This window comes from Abramis brama (genome assembly GCF_963993115.1).
Source record: "Abramis brama genome assembly, chromosome: 23".
NCBI classification, from domain to species: Eukaryota; Metazoa; Chordata; class Actinopteri; order Cypriniformes; family Leuciscidae; genus Abramis; species Abramis brama.
In genome coordinates this window covers 19019423-19039469 of record NC_139985.1, presented here as the reverse complement: position 1 = coordinate 19039469, position 20047 = coordinate 19019423, and the positions used below count along the sequence as shown (strand labels likewise).

Here is a 20047-nt window from a genome sequence, read left to right as displayed (position 1 = left end):
ATTGAACTATTGATCAAAGAATCCTGAAAAAACTTTTTTATAATCTCGAGATAATTCTGACTTTATAACTCGTCATTGCGAGTTTATATCTCACAATTCAATTGGGAGAAAAAAGTCAGAATTGTGAGATAAAAATGACCTTTTTAATTTCGTGGCGGAATGCTTGCACATGCTTCCATATTGGATTGTTTTATACAGATATAAAATTAATTTTGTTTGAAATATATTATGCTAAACTCAACAGTAGCCAACTAATACTGTAAACGACAATACGGTAATAGTCTTCACATGAAAATACAGTAATACACTATAAACTCATTTATATCTATACACTGTAAAACCTAACAGTCAAATTTACTAAATGAAACAAGTTCAGTTTACTCAAATATTTCATTATACTTAATAGAAAAAAGGTGAACTCAGTTACTAATTATAACAGAACTCAAACTGAATGAGTTACAGCAGATTTCTAGTTCCTTTACTTCCGGCTGTTAAAGGAGAATAAATGTTAAAATTAAGTGTTATATTATGTTTTTGTTTACTCAAAATTAATATAGGTGGTGATCTGTTAGTTTAATGTTCTGTTATTCTTTAATTTAAAAGGGTTTCTGTTATGTCTGAATTTTGGGGCATTACCATTGTGGAGAAGAGTACATGACCAAAGGCACACATACAGAGAAGCCAGTTACATTGTGTGTACCCTGATGTGGATGTGTAGCAAATGCTGAGGTGTCTCAGCGGGAGCAGTAATTGTGTTGTGTGCACAGATGGTACAGCAGTGCAACTGAACAAACACGCCTGAGCTGTTGCTAGAACTGCCTGTACATGTTTGCCCTGTACGATAAGAGATTTCTGTAATCTGTGTGATATAAATCCAACTTGCTCAGATTGGCTTTGATCAATCACTCGTTTATCTGAGGCAGATTTTTACAGTGTTGTTGTGATTTGTATAGCTCTTGGACTAGTGCGAGGTGTTTGTCTGTCGTGGTTATCAGGAGGAACAGATTGTTGAAAAGCAGGACACATTATGCTGTTTGGAAAGTGTTGACAGGAAGTTGTCGTATTTTTTCCTCATTTAACACTGTAAATACTTGCGCTAATTTTTATATCTGAATGTGCTTGTCATTTCCCTCATCACAGATTATTCAATCAGACAGTCAAATCAAATTTTGCTGTTGATGTCACGAATGAGACTCATTTTCCACAATTACTGAAGTCAACTAACAGACAAGAAGAACAGAGAATATGGTGATGAACGTGCCATCATAAAGACACTGTATATTAATAACTTAATGCTCACTTAATCTTTAAAAATATTAATAATTTAATAACTCTGTTAAATGTCATCTTTAGTGAATCTCAAAAGCAATGTCCATTTTTTAAATTACAATGCTGTGATGCTTAAATTCACTTCTGTCATGTCAACTCTGAGTGTTTTGGTTATGGGAATGAAAATGTTGATATATTTGATCTTGGAATAGGATAGATAGATAGATCTGCAACGCTGCTGCTGCAGAGCAAGGGACTTATAGGCTAATACATACACGACACGCTGCTTTATAGACATGCTGCTGCTGTACAAAATAGTGTACATTACCCGTAGCAGATCTGTATAGGTGGAGCTGGGGAAGGTGGAGGGTTTCTGAAAGCGTTCTGCACTGCTACAACAAATTCTGACGTATTCGAAGTTTGAGCAGCGAGCTCATTGGCTGCTGATGAAGCAGGAACCAATCAGCTGTGCCCTATAGAGAATAATGTGATTGCAAGCAGGTTGAGTTGAGGACCTGTAAGTCTATGGCGTCTAGAGTTTCATGATAGAAATGTGTATTTGTGGCATTTAAAATGATTGATATTAGTAACTGTTTTATTTTTAAATTATTAAGACTAAACAGTATATACATTTTGTATAACATCACCGTAACATGAAAATAATTAGCAACTTATAGCCTAGGTATCCGCCAAAAGTGTAATATCTGTGCATCTATGCGTCTCTTAAATATAATAATAATAATTTAATATGTAGGCTACGACTAAACATTTTTAAAGTAAAAAACAACCCAATCAGACCACAGATAATACCATTGTTGAACAGAGACTCAACAACGTGTGATACACATTGCAAATAAAAAGGTGTCACGTCTGAAGATTGACTTGTATAAGTTAAATCTTAAAACTGTAATAATAATGATTTCCACTGCAATCTTTCAGAGTAAGTTTGATCTTTTTCTGCATGAGCAAAATTCATCCTTCACCAGCCAAAATTGTTCAAGATTTTCTATTTCTAACTTCAGCTCAGTCAATTTGCCAGATCTGATTTGCCAGAGAGGACTGGAGCGCTGGATAAAACACTTTCAAACTGATCCTGCATTAATCCTGTATTCTTCCTTTTCATACTATTCTGAGCCTGAGATGATGAAATGATGATGTGCTTTTCTTATTTCACCACCAGTCTTATGCCAAAGGTCGGACTGACCCTGTGAGCTGATGGCAAGTTGAATTCATTCGTGGTCTATTACATGTCTGCTCAAGAAACATCTTATTTAAAGACCTTGGTGTGACTGTGGATATTTGACAGGCGGTTCTGAGGGTTGAAGGGTTTGATTTAGCACACAGCATGGTCCAAACCATGAGTTATCACATCATTTCCCTTCGAGAACTCGTTGGTTATTGAAGGGTGGAGTGGAGCACCAGGAAGGTGGGCGGGGCTGCAGCGGTGGGAGGAGCTTGGGGAGTTTGTTGGACTGAGCTGAATGGCTGTGGTGTCCTGAAGAGTGGGCTCACTGGTCTCCATCTCGAACACGGCTCCGCCCATCCTCATCAATGGCCAGTGGTCCCGCCCGGAAGACAGCCGAGAAGTCTGTCCGATGGGTCGGCGACTGCAGATGCAACACGCTCCAAAAAATGAAAAGGCCACCAAGAGGAGGATGGGTCCGATGATGATGGGAGGGTTGTTTAAGGGGAGGAGTTTAGTAAAGGCAAGAGCACCCACCAAGGTGATGTTAATGCCTGCCAACATGATGCAGAGCCCGCAAGCGCAGCAAAGAGCCGGGGACGGCATCCCTGGAGAGCGGAGCGCCCTCCTCTCACCTGACTTCTTAAGTCCAGTGCGGGCATCTTCATTAGAGAAAATCATCCTCCAATATTGTTGACCTTCTCAGCCACTGCATAAAACAGGAGAAATGAGAGAGAGAAAACAGAAAACGAGGATTAAAGCAGTAATGAGTATTATAGCAATGTGCTGGTCCTCAAACATCCGCCTGCACATGTCATGTCAGCACCAGCTCTGGGCCGAGCCAATTCAATTAGTGCCGTCAAGACCATATGAGTCTGATGATGTGAAAGCTTTGGCTGTGAGGAAATTACACTCTACCATATAACTTTATTACTTGCAAGACGTGTTAGTGTTTGCATGACAAGGCGTAACGGTTATGTAAATGTTTTAATCAGATGTTATATCAATCATGAATATCATATAAACACATATTCCACAATTACAATTTCATAATCAAAGTAAACATTATTTTACATTTATGCATTGAATTGATAGATTATATGATATGAATCTGATTATCCATATCTATCTATCTATCCATCCATCCATCCATCTATCAGTTGCTTTAGACGTTCTGGACTGGCAGTGACCTACTACTTTATAAACATTTAATCTAAAACAACGTTTTAAGATATTCAATCTATATAAAAACATATTTAAAGTCAGTAATTTAACTGCGGGCGGCATTACTCTCGTTTATCTTGCATAATGAGCATGAACGATTCCCAGCTCTTCAGGTAAAAATAAGTTCGTCTGACTTTAAACTCACCAGAAGATGAGATTTCGAAGGGTTGCCCGGTGTTGTCCTGTATTTTAACGAATCTTCAGGAGTTTCAGGTAATGTTATTTCGCTCTTCAACTTCAGCCGCTGGAGGAGCGCATCGTTTGGCTCTTGGAGGTTTGTGATGGAGCGACTAGGCTGAGCGCTTCACAACCGAGTCATTCCGCTCATCACCGCACGGGGCGCTCTCGAGTTCCTCATGATTACTCTAAAGACGATATATGAAACCTGTTGTCTTCCTCCTCCACATTAATCTTCAACGCTTTCAGTCTGGCTGAAACATTACAAATTACAGGATGCATCATATCTGCTCACACACGGTTTGTAGAATATAAATTCACTTGGAAACAAACGTTACAACTCGAGGTTCTCGTGATTGACACTCATATCCAAGGACACACATTCTGTCTTCATCTCCTCCACATGGCAGACTGAGAAATTATGAAAACACTCTTTTCAGTGCAAGAAAACCTTGAGGAAAGGTTTAAAGATAGTACACTCCTCTTTGTCGTCTATGCTTTTCTTTATTGGGTTTATTCGCGTTCAGGTGCTAACAGTGAAGATAAGCACTGACTGTTCATTCAGGTCATTTACATGAGGTACATTTTGCAGGGAATAATTAAAAATAATTTCTGGCCCTGTTATTAAAATATAAAAATGAACAAACTTATTCCAAAGTACACACTTAAAATCCATCATCATACTTTAATACTTTAAAAAGAACCAAATGTTTGCAAAGTTGACACTGAATTTTTCCACGACACTTGATTTCTGGATGGTGATGTTTAAAAATCATTTAATTGAGAGCAGTGTGACATACTATATCTATCTAAGGCCCAGTTTCACATACAGGGCTTATATTAAGAGAGGATTATTACATTTAAGTAGCTTTTATAAACGTGCCTTATTTGTCTTGAGATGTCTATTTTAAGATATGTTAGTGCTTTCGGTTAAAATAGCTCAAACATGCATTTTAGTCTGGACTAGGCTTGTGAAACTGGGGGCATAACTATTTTAAATAGCATTTTGTTTCGCTAATGGTGATGGACAACAATCATCTTTTATAATATGTTGTAAAATGAACTAGTGATGGCAAAAAGTGATTGGGTATGGTACAAGAAATGAACAGTTACAGGGTCTAATACGTACAGTACCAGTCAAAAGTTTGGAAACATTACTATTTTTAATGTTTTTGAAAGAAGTCTCTTATGCTCATCAAGCCTGCAGTTAAAAACAACAACAACAACAACAAAAAAAAACAGTAATATTATGAAATAATATTACAATTTAAAATAATGGTTCTCTTTTTTAATATACTTTAAAATGTAATTTATTTTTGTGATGCAAAGCTGAATTTTCATCAGCAAGTACTCCAGTCTTTGGTGTCTTATAATCCTTCAGAAATCATTCTAATATGATGATTTGATACTCAGTTATTATCAATGATGGAAACAGTTGTGCTGTTTAATATATTTTTTTGGAATACTTTTTTCAGGATTCATTGATGAGTAAAACGTTAACAGCATTTATTCATAAAAACAGCATTTATTCAAAATAAAAACATTTCTAACAATATAAATCGTTACCATCACCTTTTATCAATTTAACGCATCCTTGTTGAATTAAAGTACTTATTTCTTTAAAAAAAAAGAAGTTATTGTTCCCAAACTTTTGAACGGTAGTGTATATTGTTACAAAAGATTTCTATTCTAAATAAATACAGTTCTTTTTAACTTTTTATTCATCAAATAATCCTGAAAAAAGTATCTCAGGTTATAAAAAAAATATTAAGCAGCACAACTGTTTCCAACATTGATCATAAATCAGCATATTAGAATGATTTCTGAAGGATCATTAGACACCAAAGACTGGAATACTTGCTGATGAAAATTCAGCTTTGCATCACAAAAATAAATTACATTTTAAAGTATATTAAAAAAAACTATTATTTTAAATTGTAATAATATTTCATAATATTACTGTTTTTTTTTTTAACTGCAGGCTTGATGAGCATAAGAGACTTCTTTCAAAAACATTAAAAATAGTAATGTTTCCAAACTTTTGACTGGTACTGTATACAATTTCCTTTTTAACCTTAAATCTTCATGATTGCCAGCTTTTATCAGTGTAATCATAATCATCAAATTCAAATTAAACTATTTCTATGGCTATCCACATTTAGCACCCCACATAAAAGCAGTTAAGTGATCGTTACAGTGTACAGTAAACTGCTGTTTGACATCTTAAAGACTCGAGTATTAGCCAGGTTTCAGTGCAAACTTCTTTATTTCTCAAAATTGGAAAACCAAATGAACACCTCAGATCTGTTCCAGAGTGCTTAGGGTTTAAATGGCCATTCCATAGACATCTGAATTTAGACTAAGATACTGCATTACAGCATCACACAAGCACAGAGTACTGAGAACCATTAATATGAGGTAGCGCCCTCTAGTGTCATCCCTGTAAATGTTTCCCAACACATACTCAAATCTACAGACATGGATAACCACTAAATTCTTACCATTTCATCTAACCTCAAGTAGCATTTTGAGCAACAAATAACAGGAAAAATAACTGTGCAAGTTTTATAATTTGATAATACAAAAGACAACTGAGAGGTCATTTAGTTATTTTGCTAATTAGGAGCTCTGCCCCCAAAAATGGCACAATTTCCACTGAATGCAAACTAAAAATATAAAACTTGCTCCACCTAATAACTGAGTCGGCTGCAGAATGGGCTCACTGCCCTGATGCATAGAAAAACACTTCACATTTTCAACAAAATAATGTTCAACACTCTAAAAGACACTAAGCAAGAACCATGCAAAAATATACATTAAATGAAAAAATATAATCATCTGAAAAGACAAAAATACTGTGCAATATTTACTAACTGTTTGAGAGCTGAAAGTAACTGGTCAAACGTCTATAATACCTCATGAGCACACTCATTAAAGCAGCATACCTCTCGATGGTGTTTCCATACATAATGATACACTTCATAACGTATTTCTAAGATATGTTACTGTCAGGCAGCATGGCTTTACATAGCTCAAATAAACCAAAACATTATTCACTCAACAATAACTATAATCACTAGACTTTTGTGAACACAAAAAACAAAACAAAAACTAATAGAAAATAATGGTAAAAAGTGACAAAGCACGAGGTCCAGTGCTTTACAGTAACTTAAGTGTTTTAAAAAAAATGTTAAAATGAATGCTAATATAGATTAAAAAGCCTCACTGATGTTGTTACATTAAAATTAAAGCATCTGTTAATTCCCTTAGAGCTTATCACCCTTTTTATATCTGACTGTAAAACACCACCAGCCATAAATATTTGGTAATAAATATAAATAAAACTAATTCTGATGCCTAAAACACCCAAAACTCACATTACACAGAAAGACAATCAACCCGAGCTGTAAATGAATTCGAAACATCTGCATGTTTTTGGTTTGTATACTTAAGGTTAGTCTGTTCCGGTGCTACAGGTTGGTAGCACTGAGCTTGTGGTGCATACACACGTGCGTTTGCTTTACGGTTCGTTCAAGAACCCATTCCGTTTGCCAGAGAGTGTACGTGTATGAAGGGTTGTAACGCTGGAGCACTGTGGACTGGGAAGGCATCAGGTGTTGGCGCGTAGTGCTTGAGACTGTGCTCGGCGACGGGCTAATCTGGAGTTGGAGGGAGGAGAGAGCCTCATGGAGCAGACGACGGCACAGGAGTCCTCCTGCTCTTCCTCCTGCTGGGACAGTTGACGATTGAATGCGATGGCTTCAGCTGCGAACTGTGTCAGGTCTTTAGTGCTGCAGTTCCTGTGGGTCCAACCAGAGCGACGGTTAGAAACATTACAGAAACTGAAAAATATACTTCATACTGAATCAAATCAAATACCTTTGTAGAACACGAGGAGTTGAAAGAACTCTTTCAGGTGCATTCTGTAAAATAAAATACATATAATATAACTATATATATATTATGTATATATAGTTACATTTTGTTTGTATAATATACACTACAGTTCAAATGTTTGTGGTTGGTAAGAATTATGTTTCGAAAGAAGTCTCTTTTGCCCACCAAAACTCCCATTTATTTGATCAAAAATACAGTAAAAACAGTAATATTGTGAAATATTAATAACAATTTCTATTTTAATATATTTTGAAATATATATATATGAAATGTAGGGCTGGGTATTGACACAAATTTCACAATTTCGATTCACAAGCTTGCAATTTGATTCGATTTCGATTATGATTCGATTCAATATCGATTATTTTGGATATCAGGTACAATACATTGCAAATTTTCTCAAGGAAAACAAATCTCTTAACTATTATTGTAAATTATGGGAGTCAGTTGTAGCCTATAGGCTTCATTAGCCTACTATAATATTGAAGGTAAAAATTAACTGATTTGTATACAAACACTTAAAATAAACTTTTATTTATTTTTATAATAATAAAGTTATATGAAATTATATAAAAATTTAAATGGTGGCTGTCATAAAAAACTTTCCAGATTTATTCAAACATGCATTAAATATTGAAGAACATTAAAAATTAAAGCTGCAAGCAGCGATGAAAAGGGCCCTCGCACCCCTGCCACCGCCACCCGGCGCCTTTAGTAAAGGCCTTAAGATTACACTCACCAAATTTGAAGAGGATCAGATCAAAACTGTAGGAGGAGTTTGTTAAAGTACAACATCAGGAAATGGCAAAAACTGCACAAAATCTGAGAGGAAGTTCAAAATAGCTGACTTCCTGTTGTGTTTAGGGCTGCGCTCCAAGAGACTTTTTTGTAGGTATTGGGTCATTACATGTATGTACCAAATTTCATACCTGTACGTGAAACGTAGAGCCGGGGCAAAATGTAGGGGCAATAATTAAGCCATTTTGCCCCACCCAATTTTGAAAACCACATCACACGTAAATTTTCACCACTTCTGAAGCGTGTGCAAAGTTTCATGATTTTTCGAGCATGTTTTGTATTTGCCACACTTCCTGCTACCAGCAGGTGGCGCTATTGCTATAACCAAATATGAGCATGGTCATGTGTTCAGGACAGGACTCTTATCAAACATGTGAAGTTTGGGGCAGATTGGACATTGAATGCCTGAGTTACTGCAGGCTGTCTGTGGTTGCCTAGCAACATCGGAACTGCAAGCAACATTAATATTGAACTTATCTGATCATGCATATATCACCAGAAGGCCGAAATTGGGTGAACATTTGTCAGGCCGCCGAGGGCACACCCTTCGACGAAAACTCAAGATCTTCGCAATTTAACGTCGCAAAGGCCTTAAGATTACACTCACCAAATTTGAAGAGGATCAGATCAAAACTGTAGGAGGAGTTCGTTAAAGTACAACATCAGGAAATTACGAAAAATGCACAAAATCTAGGAGGAAGTTCAAAATAGCTGACTTCCTGTTGTGTTTAGGGCTATGCTCCAAGAGACTTTTTTGTAGGTATTGGGTCATTACATGTATGTACCAAATTTCATACCTGTACGTGAAACCTAGAGCCGGGGCAAAATGTGGGGGCAATAATTTACCGAAATTGCCCCCCCCCCCAATTTTGAAAACCATATCACACGTAAATTTTCACCACTTCTGAAGCGTGTGCAAAGTTTCATGAGTTTTTGAGCATGTTAAAGGGGTGGTAAAACACGATTTCACTTTTCTAACTTTAGTTAGTGTGTAATGTTGCTGTTTGAGCATAAACAACATCTGCAAAGTTACAACTTTCAAAGTTTAAAGCAAAGGGAGATATTTGCTTTTAAAGAAATCAATTTCTAAGAACTACAAAAAACGGCCAGTAGGGACTACACGACATTCCTGCGGGCTTGCTGACATCACTAAGCCCAATATTTACATAAACCCCTCCTCCGATGAAGGATTCGCACAACGGCTAGTCCTGAAAGATGGAGCAGTTCCAACTTTAAAAACAGAAACTGTTTACGGGCCACAACCTGCAAGTATGATTTATTTTTCGTCGTTGTGTTTTCCTGTAATAGTTCGTATTGTTAATTGTACGTTGTAGCAAGGAAGTAAACGAAGGACAGCGCTGTTTGGCTCCACAAACCAGTTTGTTAAATGCTAACGTTAATTCATACTTATCCGACAAACACATACAAACTTCTGTTTAATATCACCAGCGCAATGAACTTGGAATGTTCGTGGTTGTTGTGTTGTCGTTCATGTGAAGAAGAAGAAGAAGAAGAAGAAGAAGAAGAAGAAGAAGAAGAAGAAGAAGAAGAAGAAGAAGAAGAAGAAGAAGAAGAAGAAGAAGAAGAAGAAGAAGAAGAAGAAGAAGAAGAAGAAGAAGAAGAAGAAGAAGAAGAAGAAGAAGAAGAAGAAGAAGAAGAAGAAGAAGAAGAAGAAGAAGAGCAAAAACAATAGGGTCCTCTCACCATCGGTGCTCGGGCCCCAATTATAATGAATATGTAATATGGTGCATATATTTAACAAAATGCTCCTCTCTAGAGTTAATTTTTCTAGCTGACTAACGAGTTTATGGTCACTGGATATGTTTTTTCTGAGGTAAATGTGACGTTATATGACATTGTTTACTAACGTCTTTCGGTTGAAACACTGATTAAGCGATTCCATGTGACATGATACGGACTTCGATAAGTTGTACTCTATCTTTAAACACATTTTCAGATGCTCGTTCATGTTTATTTCGCGCTGTAACTGGTATTATTAAGGCGGAAGAGAAGATCATGTGCTCTCTGCGCTGCTGCTTCTCTTGAGCTGAGCCAGAGCGATCTCACGCCACAGCGCCAAAACGGTAATTATGTTTTTGAATTTCGTAAGAAAATGGACGTAATTTGAAATCTGAGACTTTGTTTCATATCAATAATAACAAAGCACAAATATTATTGTGATTTATTGGATGGGATGCGCGCAACAATGTTTCATTCATTCATCAACTGAAAACAGGATGACTAATCGATTCTTGGGATTTAAGAATCGATATCGTTTCGTAAAAATGAGAATCGATTAAAATCGAGAAATCTATATTTTTTACCCAGCCCTAATGAAATGTATTCATGTTGTCAAAGCTGAATTTTTGCATCATTACTCCAGTGTCACATGATCGTTCAGAAATCATTCTAATATGCTGATTTGGTGCATCAGACATGAAGACATAAACATTTCTTATCATCATCAATGTTGACAGTTTCTTATTACAATCAATATTGACAATCAAACAGTTGTGCAACTTAATATTTTTGTGAAAACGCAATAAATTATTTTATGAAAGTTCAAAAGATCAAAAGCATTTATTTTAAATAGATTTTTTTTTGTTACAATGTAAGTCTTTACTGTCACTTTTGATCAATTTAATGTGGCCTTTCTGAATAAAAGTATTTTTTAAACATTTTTTTTTTATTTAATTTAATTTAATTTAAAAGGTTACAATGCACAAAAGTAAAAGTATTGTCTACCACACTTGTTCATTATCAGAAATTCCATATTGTTCATATAGTTCAAAATCAAAAAGGCTTCAAGAAAACTAAAGAGAGCAGAAGACTCACCCCCTGCACCCAGGGATGCTTCAGGACCTGGGCGGCACTCAGCCGAAGAGTGGCATCTCGCACAAGCAGCCGCGAGATCAGATCTTTGGCACCGGCTGAGATCTGAGCCCAGACTCCATCCCCAAATTCATATTTCCCCTCCTGAATCCTCTCAAAAAGGTTGTTCTGAACGGGAGACAACAGCACTTTAAAGGTCTCTACATGGATAAAGTGAATTCTGTACATATATTGGAATTAGCGTGTGCCTTACCTGGCAGGCACGACACATCTCTCCTCGTTCCCAGCCGCAGTTGGTGCCGCAGTGGCCGGTGAAGGGGGGGCTCCCGCTAAGCAGGATGTAGAGAATGACCCCAAGGCTCCAGAGGTCACAGCGCTTATCATAGAAAGAAGCCTCATCCGTAAAGACCTCGACCACCTCGGGTGCCATGTACTCTGCTGAGCCACACTAAAGCAGAGAACGCACCTCTCAAACAGTGCTACTCAACACGACAACACTACTATAACACAGTTCTAGCGTGCGAAAAGCATTGAGAACAAATCTGAGGTTGTGTTTACTGGTGTGGTGAGCTCAGGGGTGGTTATAGGGGTACAGGCACTGTTCAGCTTTACTCCACTGCCAAGGTCAAAATCACAAATCTTCACAGGAGAAACCTGAATGAAAGCAACAAACTCATTACAGCTAAGACTGGCTAGATTTTAAACATACATGTTCTACCGATCAAAAGTTTGGGGGTTAGTCATTTTTTTAAAAATTAATACTTTTATTTAACAGCTAGGGATGCATTAAAATGTAAAATTGAAAAATGCATTGAATTGACAATAAAGACATTTATAATGTTACAAAAGTTTTCCCATTTAAAATGTTCTTTTGAACTTTCCATTCATCAAAAAAAAAAAAAAATCCTGAAAAAATCCACAAAAATCTTAAGCAGCAAACACTGTTTTCAACATTGATACTGATAATAAATGTTTCTTGAGCACCAAATCAGCATACTAGAATGATTTCTGAAGGATCATGTGACACTGAAGACTGGAGCTTTGAATAAATTACAAATATATATTCAAATAGGTTAGAGTTCATTTAAATTGTAATACTGTTTTTTTTTCTTTACACTGTATTTTTGATCAAATAAATGCAGACTTGGTGAACGTAAGAGACTTCTTTCATTTTTTAGTTCTTGCAGACTAGTCTCTGATATTATTTCCCTATGTGTATTCAGTAAATGCTACAGCTTATACATGATTAATTTGGTTAATTTTGCATGAGGTGCAGATATTTCCTTACATAACTTTTTAATCATTAATCATACAGTTTTTGACATAATATGCATATATGTACATGTAAATCAATACTTTTAATGTATGTACTGAAAACAGACTACTTTTATTGCTGCTCAATATACGATGCTTTTGACAGAGATTAGGGGAGGAGGACAAAGTAAATGTTTCTAGAGAAGTTTAAGTGCTTATTAAGAATGTAAGAGGACGAACTGAAGGTTTCAGGCAGGTCTCTGCTTATCAGTCAAAATCTGCATGACCTCTATTGAACAGTTTATCTGAGACACTCAAATGCAAGGCCGTAGATAACTACTGAGCACAGGCCCCCTCTTTCCATCATACTCTTGGTAGAAGACTCAGATATTGTTCCTTTTCTCTCTTTTCTGTCTCATGTTTCAAGTTTAATCTGCAAATGCTGTGAGAACTTGGTTATATTGCTTCTTTATGTAGTTAAGGTCGGTAGGCCTGGGGAGAGTCTAGGGAGTCAGATAAAATGTTTCCAATTAAACATTATTTACGCATGTAAGGTAACCATATTATGGGATGATGAGGAAGAACAATTTGGATGAATATGAGCTAGAAAGCCTTATGAATAATCTGTTAATTTATCTAATCATCTTTGAAAGTCTTTGTTCTATGATAAATGAAAATGTATGATTTTACTGAATAAAATATTTAAAAAAATTGTGGATCTCTGAGGTATGTTTTGCTTGTAAGAGAGACCCTGGATCGCGATTTCAGACAAATACATTTCAAATACATTCGAATTTTACCATTAAGAGGCCTGACTTTAATTTTACTGTTGAATTTCTCCGGATTCTCCTAACCCTAACCCTTATAGCCCTGCAGACTACACAAGAGGGCTTGTCACACTGCACCTAACCTCGGGTCATCGTCGATCTAAACCCTGCCTATAACCCCAGGTAAAGGAACGTTTCAAACTTCTAATTTAGAAGCGGGGTTAGCACTGCTTTTTCCTTTCACACATCGTCGCTCACACAAGTTTGGCACTGCATGACAAGGTGTGAAACGATGCAGGGATAGAATATTACAACTAGATGCTTAACGGCAGACACCCATCACATGCCTCATATTCACATGCTTTGGACAGTCACAGTAACACGTGTTGTATAAACAGTTTCAGGAGTTTGAGGGGAAACATGTCAAATGGTGATGGAAAACACGTTAAATGGAGTGATGAAGAGACCGTTTCATTGTTATAGTCTGAAAAGTCCATTCAGGAAAAACTTGATAGTACAGTCTGCAATATATAATGAAGATGCGCAATACTAGAGCCTATATTTAAACAGGGCATGTGCGGCGTTCGTCCAATCAATGACACTGACACCGCAAATAAAAAATAAGGATGTTAACCCAGGGTTTAGAAATGTATAGTGAAGAGTCATCTTATAAATAACCAGAATTAATTGTAAACCCTGGGAAAATTTCAAGCAGTGAGAAACGTGAAGCAAGATAACCCAGGATTTGGTTTACCAGGGGTTTAGAAGACAAAATGGATGCATTACCTTATCAGTATATTCACACAGGATATTTTCAGGCTTAAGGTCCCGGTGAGCAATTCCTGTGGAAAAGCAGAAACAAGTCTGAAGTAGACCGATTAACACGAGTCATGGTCAGTGGGCCGCAGAGAAAATCTACAGTAGGATTTTCGTAGGTGTTCGCACCACAGGGGCTAGGAATGATTTTAGTTCTAGGAACTCTTTTGGAGGAACTAATTTAGCTCCTACTTCAGAGTAGGGTCTAAACCAGCACTATAGGTACTATCAGTGACGTTAGTGTACGCGGATTGGCCAAACGCACGTGAAACACCAGCACCCGCCATTTTTAAAACCGCTATATGTAAACACACAGATTATAGACTTTAAATTTACTCCAGAAACTAACTATACGAACAGTTTTAACTAATAACGTATTAGACAAGACTGTAAACTATAATGAACACGGAGAATGCGAGCACGGTTTGTTTGCTCAGGCTCTGGCGTTCTGATTCTGAGCGGCGTCAAAGTAAAGGTCCGCCACGCCATCAAAATAAGTCACAACAACGAGCACGGTTTACGTCACTTCAGAGTTCCTACTGGCGGTGCGGATGCAACAGGAAAACATTCCTATGGGAACCGTTAGTTCTTGGAGAACCACCCAGGTGGTTAGTTTCTAGAACTATCCGGTGCGAAAGCCCCTATTATTTACCTTTGTTGTGCAGAAAGTCCAGTGCATGTACTATGTCCCGGACCACATGACTAGCCTCTCTCTCATCAAAGTATTTTCGTCTCTGGATGTGTGTTAAAATGGAACCTGAGAGGAAAAAGAGAAAAATAATCTGAAGAAAAAAAACTAACTGAAATTGAGACTGCATTTGTATTTCAATACAATATAACTGTACCTCCACGTAACTTCTCAAACACCAGATAAAAACAGCTGTCCTCTTCAAAAAACTGAATGAGCTCCAGAATGTTCCTGTAAAGAACACACAATGGATGCAGTTGTGCAATTATGTATACTACTAACTACAATCAAGTATTTATACAGTAATTTTAATATAAAGTACAGTATTTTCTTTTTATTAAAGTATAATGACTATCCACTTGTTAGGTCTGACACCACTGTTTCCGGGTTAAAAAAACGCTTCAGATTCCAAAAGCAAAGACCAAAACGTGCTAATATACACTCAAGGCATGCTGTAATACTACGGGAAAACTCATGATCCTAACCTTTATCTCCACAGATCTTATTCACAGCAGCACCGTCTTTGATTTTTAACGGGAATGAAAGCGCGGCTGTGAGGGATAGACATACATCTCTTCAGTGATTTGTACTGTTATTTAATGTGTTTTTGGATTGTTCTGCTGACGAAACACTGCAAAAATATCTTTCCAAGAAATTTCAGTAGACAAAAAAACTCAACACAACATTGGAAAATTGTAACTAATCTAGGAGCTTTATACAGCTTTTTACATCGGCAAGTCTATCCCTCACAGCCTCACGTAGCTTAAATTTGTGATTTATATATAAATAGTGCTCATAAATGGATGTTGAGTGTGATCTCACTTGAAACGGAGTGGAGAATAGTGATGGGTCGGTCATGAACGATTCGTTCATTTTGAACTCAGGACTACAGAGTTGTCTCAGAGAGTGATTTGTTCATTTTGTGTTGACCGCACATGCGCAACATCCTATAGGTTCTGTACTGGACACAGAAATGATTAGCTCGTCTCTCGAGTCTTCTGGTTCGGGTCCGAGTCTTTCGTTCGTCCTGTCAGTCCCACAGAGGCGATGCAGTCAGTAACGGAAAGACAAATGATTAGTTCATCTTTCGAGTCTCGACTTGAACCCGAAGTCGATAGACTCGAAACGTGAACTAATCAATTCTGGATCAGGTACTACAGTCTGCAAAGCTCAGTTTATGAAGATGTCACGGGATAAACGAATGACTCAGAACGGGAGTACTAACAGACTGCATAGGCTGAAGACACAGATAAATGAATTAATCGTTTCTGTTTCTCATAATTTAGCCTTTTCTTTTCTTTGCATTGCAATTTTTTTCTCATTCTAAATGCGATCAACATTTGATGTGTTTGGGAAATTTGGCTATTAAAATGTAAAATTTGAAATACATTCTGCTGAAATAAACGAAATGACCTGAAAAAAGATTAGTTCATTTTGATGAACGAGATTCAAAGATCCGAGTCAGTAAAATGATCCGAACTTCCCACTACTAGTGGAGAATTGGACACGGAAACAGAATTCGATACGTCAAGAATTAACAAGCGGATATTGGAATGTGATCTTACTTATTTCCTTGACACTGGTAAAGCGTCTCCACCTCTCTGAAAACTCGGCTGCGACTGTGACCAGCTTTCTTCTCGATTATCTAAGAAACATAACCACACAAGGTTTATTATGTTTGTTTGACAACAAACTAATGCGATATTTATCTAAAAAACCCTCTCACCTTCACAGCATACTCATTGCCATTCTGTAAACACACACAGCCCTGGACTTTAGCATAAGCGCCCTGTCCCAGCAGCTCATCCGTCAGCCTGTACAGATCTACAACAACACACACTTCTGAGTTGACTCATACCTTACCCAATCAGGAAACGTAGTCAGGAAATGCAATCAAACATCCTGAAGTTATGATGATGCATGATAACAATTCATGAATATTGAATAATGCTGAGAGTAAACCAAATAAAGACCAGGAACACAATATGAGTAATACGTTTTTTTGTAATGTCCTTATATTGTAATGATGGTATAATACCGCTAAATTTGCCTGTGAAACTGTCCGCGGCCCGAGTTCTGCGTTTCTTCTTCCGGCGTGTAGCCGCGTCCGTGATGCTGATTGGCTGACTGCTCTCCATTCCTAATCCTAAAGTAAAAAACACAAAACCACAGTTGTTATATGACAGATCTTGGGTACTCTGTTAGAATTTTCATTTTGAAATGATTTCAAGATTTGAAGGATATGTTTTTAAATGTTTAGCCCAAAGCAGCTGTACCTGCGGGGGTTTGGGAGGCACTGTTGGGGGCATGAGGAAGCGGGCCACGGTTCTCCACTTGGCCAGATGCCAGAGTGCTACTGGTTATCTGAGAGAAAGAAAGAGAGAGAGATTTACGCTTAAAACAAAGTGATAGTACACAACATCAATGTTCCAGTGCTTCTAGCGACATATAAAGTGCATTTCACACACTTTTTCATTATTAAAAATTCAATAATCCATATTCACCTTTCATATTTCACTTCCAAAATATTCATTCTGTTTAAAAAATACAACCTATAAATCTTCAACAGGCCATTTTCAGTCCATTTACTTTGCTTTACAAATTCGCTTCCACAAATTCAGTGGTTCAAATCCAACAGAAAATGCAACATTTCACATCCGGGAACTGCAGGAACAGCAGTAGAGTGCCGAAGCATAATCTCCACCTGCTGTTAGTCGACCTCAACAGAAAGTCCGGAAGTAAAAATCCCATTAATTTCCTCTATAGCGGATTTCATTTTGAAGGATAACAGATCTACTGTGAGCTACGCGGCGGCTAATCAATGGTAAATGCTGTTGTTGAAGTCATTAGCCTGCATTATTTTATAGTTTATCAGTGGAATCCTGCAAATAAATCTCCACCAATCAGAGAATGACAACAAGCAAATCATGCCAAAAAATAACTCTTTAGCACCTATCCAATCCAATGAAGCACTATGATTGACGTAATTGAGTCAGTCTCTCTACACTCTCAAACTACTTACATTTTTGCATGCATAATATGCATATTTTGCAAAAAACATAAAATGTACTGTTTTTAATTTGATTATGTTGTTTGCAATGGTTCATGGGACTGTAGTTATTTCCCAGCTGTTATAGTAAAAATGTCTATTTTCAAATATTTTTTTGCATTGGTTTAGTTTAGTTGGAGTGAACAAGAGCCAGAGTTTGTCAGACAATGCATGCGACTATCTTCTTTTTTGCTTTATATGCTCCTCCGCGAATATTTAATGTGCATGACTAAATTATCATCATATTTTAAAGTTGGCATGAAACAGAAGTCCTTTCTTCTCTATTGTGACATATCCAAGTAAACCGGCTTCTCAAACAGGAAATAATTTAGGGCGGGCTTGATTTTGTCCATACAGAATTGACTGAATCATTTGATTGTGGTTTGCTGTCATTGCAAGAGGAAGTGGGAAGTTATTTTGATTAAGGATTATGAGGACACATGCTTTTTTTTTTATTATGATGTGAAGGGATAAATCATAATAAATACTGCAATATTCCCAAAAAAAATATTTCATGGTGACTTTAAGTTCACTTTGATGTCCTGTAAACATGAACTTCTATCATAGAAAGAGGAAGTGAACCCAAGCTCTAAAACTTGCAGTGTGCTCTTATCAGATTTCTCACTCTGAACAAGCCTCGCATGACTAATGCGTTTCTAAACATCTCCCCATTTCCACTACGAAATACATGTGCAAGCTCTGCTTTACAGTTTGAGACTCACAAACAAGTCAAAAAGCCCGTTTTAAGGCAAGTCGCGATACTTGCCAGTACCTGACGGGAGCACTGGAGCGCCTGAAGGTCCGAGAGCTGAAAGAGAAAACAGACACGATCATTCCAGAAGCCGCGCGAGACGAAGCCGTGACAGCGCTCGCGCCGCAGGGAAAACTCGTGACGTCTGCTCCTCTGAGTGCCACATACGTACATTTGTCTTCAAAGTAGGTTGAGTGAAATCATGATTCATGCCAAAGATATTAGTGTCGTGACATTTGGTCAAGGTCTTATCATCTGGCTGCTGAGTGGGAAATCCAGCAGAATTAACATGATATATTAATTGTCTTACTTAAATGCAGAGAAATAATGAGAATAAAGGAGGATTAAATTATATGGCATATATATACGAAATTATATTAAATAACGCTGATTGGGTAATAGGCGGGAATATTGATTAGAGTAGCAGCGGGCTGGAAAAATAGCATATTTAAAGCAACAGTAGCTGCTAGTCAATGCTGATTGACCGTTCATTCACAAACTCTAGCAATCCCTTATGACTTTCTTCTGTATTGCGAAATAGTAGGTAGAATGCTTACATTGATCACCATTTACTTTGATTGTGTGGGAAAGAGCTGCAATGAAAGTGAGGAGTCTGAGGTTATCTTTATGTTCCACGAAGAGTCAGTTTGTGTGAACATGAGGGTGAATAAATGACAAAATTCGTTTTTTGAGTGAACTATCCCTTTAAGAGAAGAAGAACATGAACTTAAAATGAGTGTCGAAAACAAGCAACAAGTGTCAGAGAACCGAAATAGTGTAGCAATGTCAGCAGAATTGTGACAGTGCTAAGTTAACCGAAGAAATGTTCTTTTTGAATAAGTGAAACTCATAGTTTGAATACATATAACTCGCGCTTACAGAATTAAGTAACGTTACAAACGTTTGTTTTTGCGACCTGGCGCGAACCGAGCGACCCAATCGATGAAGCCACTTTATCACATGACACAGATTACACCAGCGAGCTGGAGATATACTTGACCTCATGTAAAACACCATTTATATACATATATATTATTTATATAAAAAAAAAGATTCAAACCTGAAAATTGCGGCCGAATGAGTCTAACGTTAGCTGTTCAGTGAGTGCCTCCGCCATCCCCGCTGTACAGCACAGCAGCAGTGAGGAGGAGGAGGACAACAGAAACCACAACAGCACCACCCCAATCGCGCCAAACCGCCCTCCTACTGATGGTCACTGACTGCGGTGTATTTGCGAATCACATGGTGACGGATTGGGTCATGAATATTAATCAGGTTGCGTGACTGGACGACTGAGGGAGATTACGAGGTGACGCAAGCATGACCTAATGAATATTCATGT

General features: G+C 37.4%; 1 protein-coding gene across 6 annotated transcripts; it reads right to left on the bottom strand.

Annotated features, from left to right (window-relative positions):
* Positions 1-6100: 6100 nt before the first annotated feature.
* Positions 6101-19924, bottom strand: mknk1 (MAPK interacting serine/threonine kinase 1). 6 transcript variants are annotated; one of them, XM_084100756.1, is made up of 14 exons: positions 19766-19886; positions 18727-18762; positions 17182-17269; positions 16944-17051; positions 16632-16729; positions 16471-16550; positions 15063-15136; positions 14870-14974; positions 14188-14243; positions 11939-12034; positions 11634-11828; positions 11384-11548; positions 7733-7776; positions 6101-7653 (listed from the first exon to the last, which is right to left on the bottom strand). In XM_084100756.1, exons 1-14 carry the CDS (start codon positions 19820-19822, stop codon positions 7464-7466), a joined length of 1392 nt encoding a protein of 463 aa, XP_083956882.1. In that variant the 5' UTR covers positions 19823-19886; the 3' UTR covers positions 6101-7463. The 6 variants fall into 6 exon arrangements, with proteins under 6 accessions (XP_083956882.1, XP_083956881.1, XP_083956884.1 ...); XM_084100755.1 differs by having other exon boundaries at positions 18721-18762; positions 19766-19865; XM_084100758.1 differs by having other exon boundaries at positions 18677-18762; positions 19766-19847.
* Positions 19925-20047: the final 123 nt, after the last annotated feature.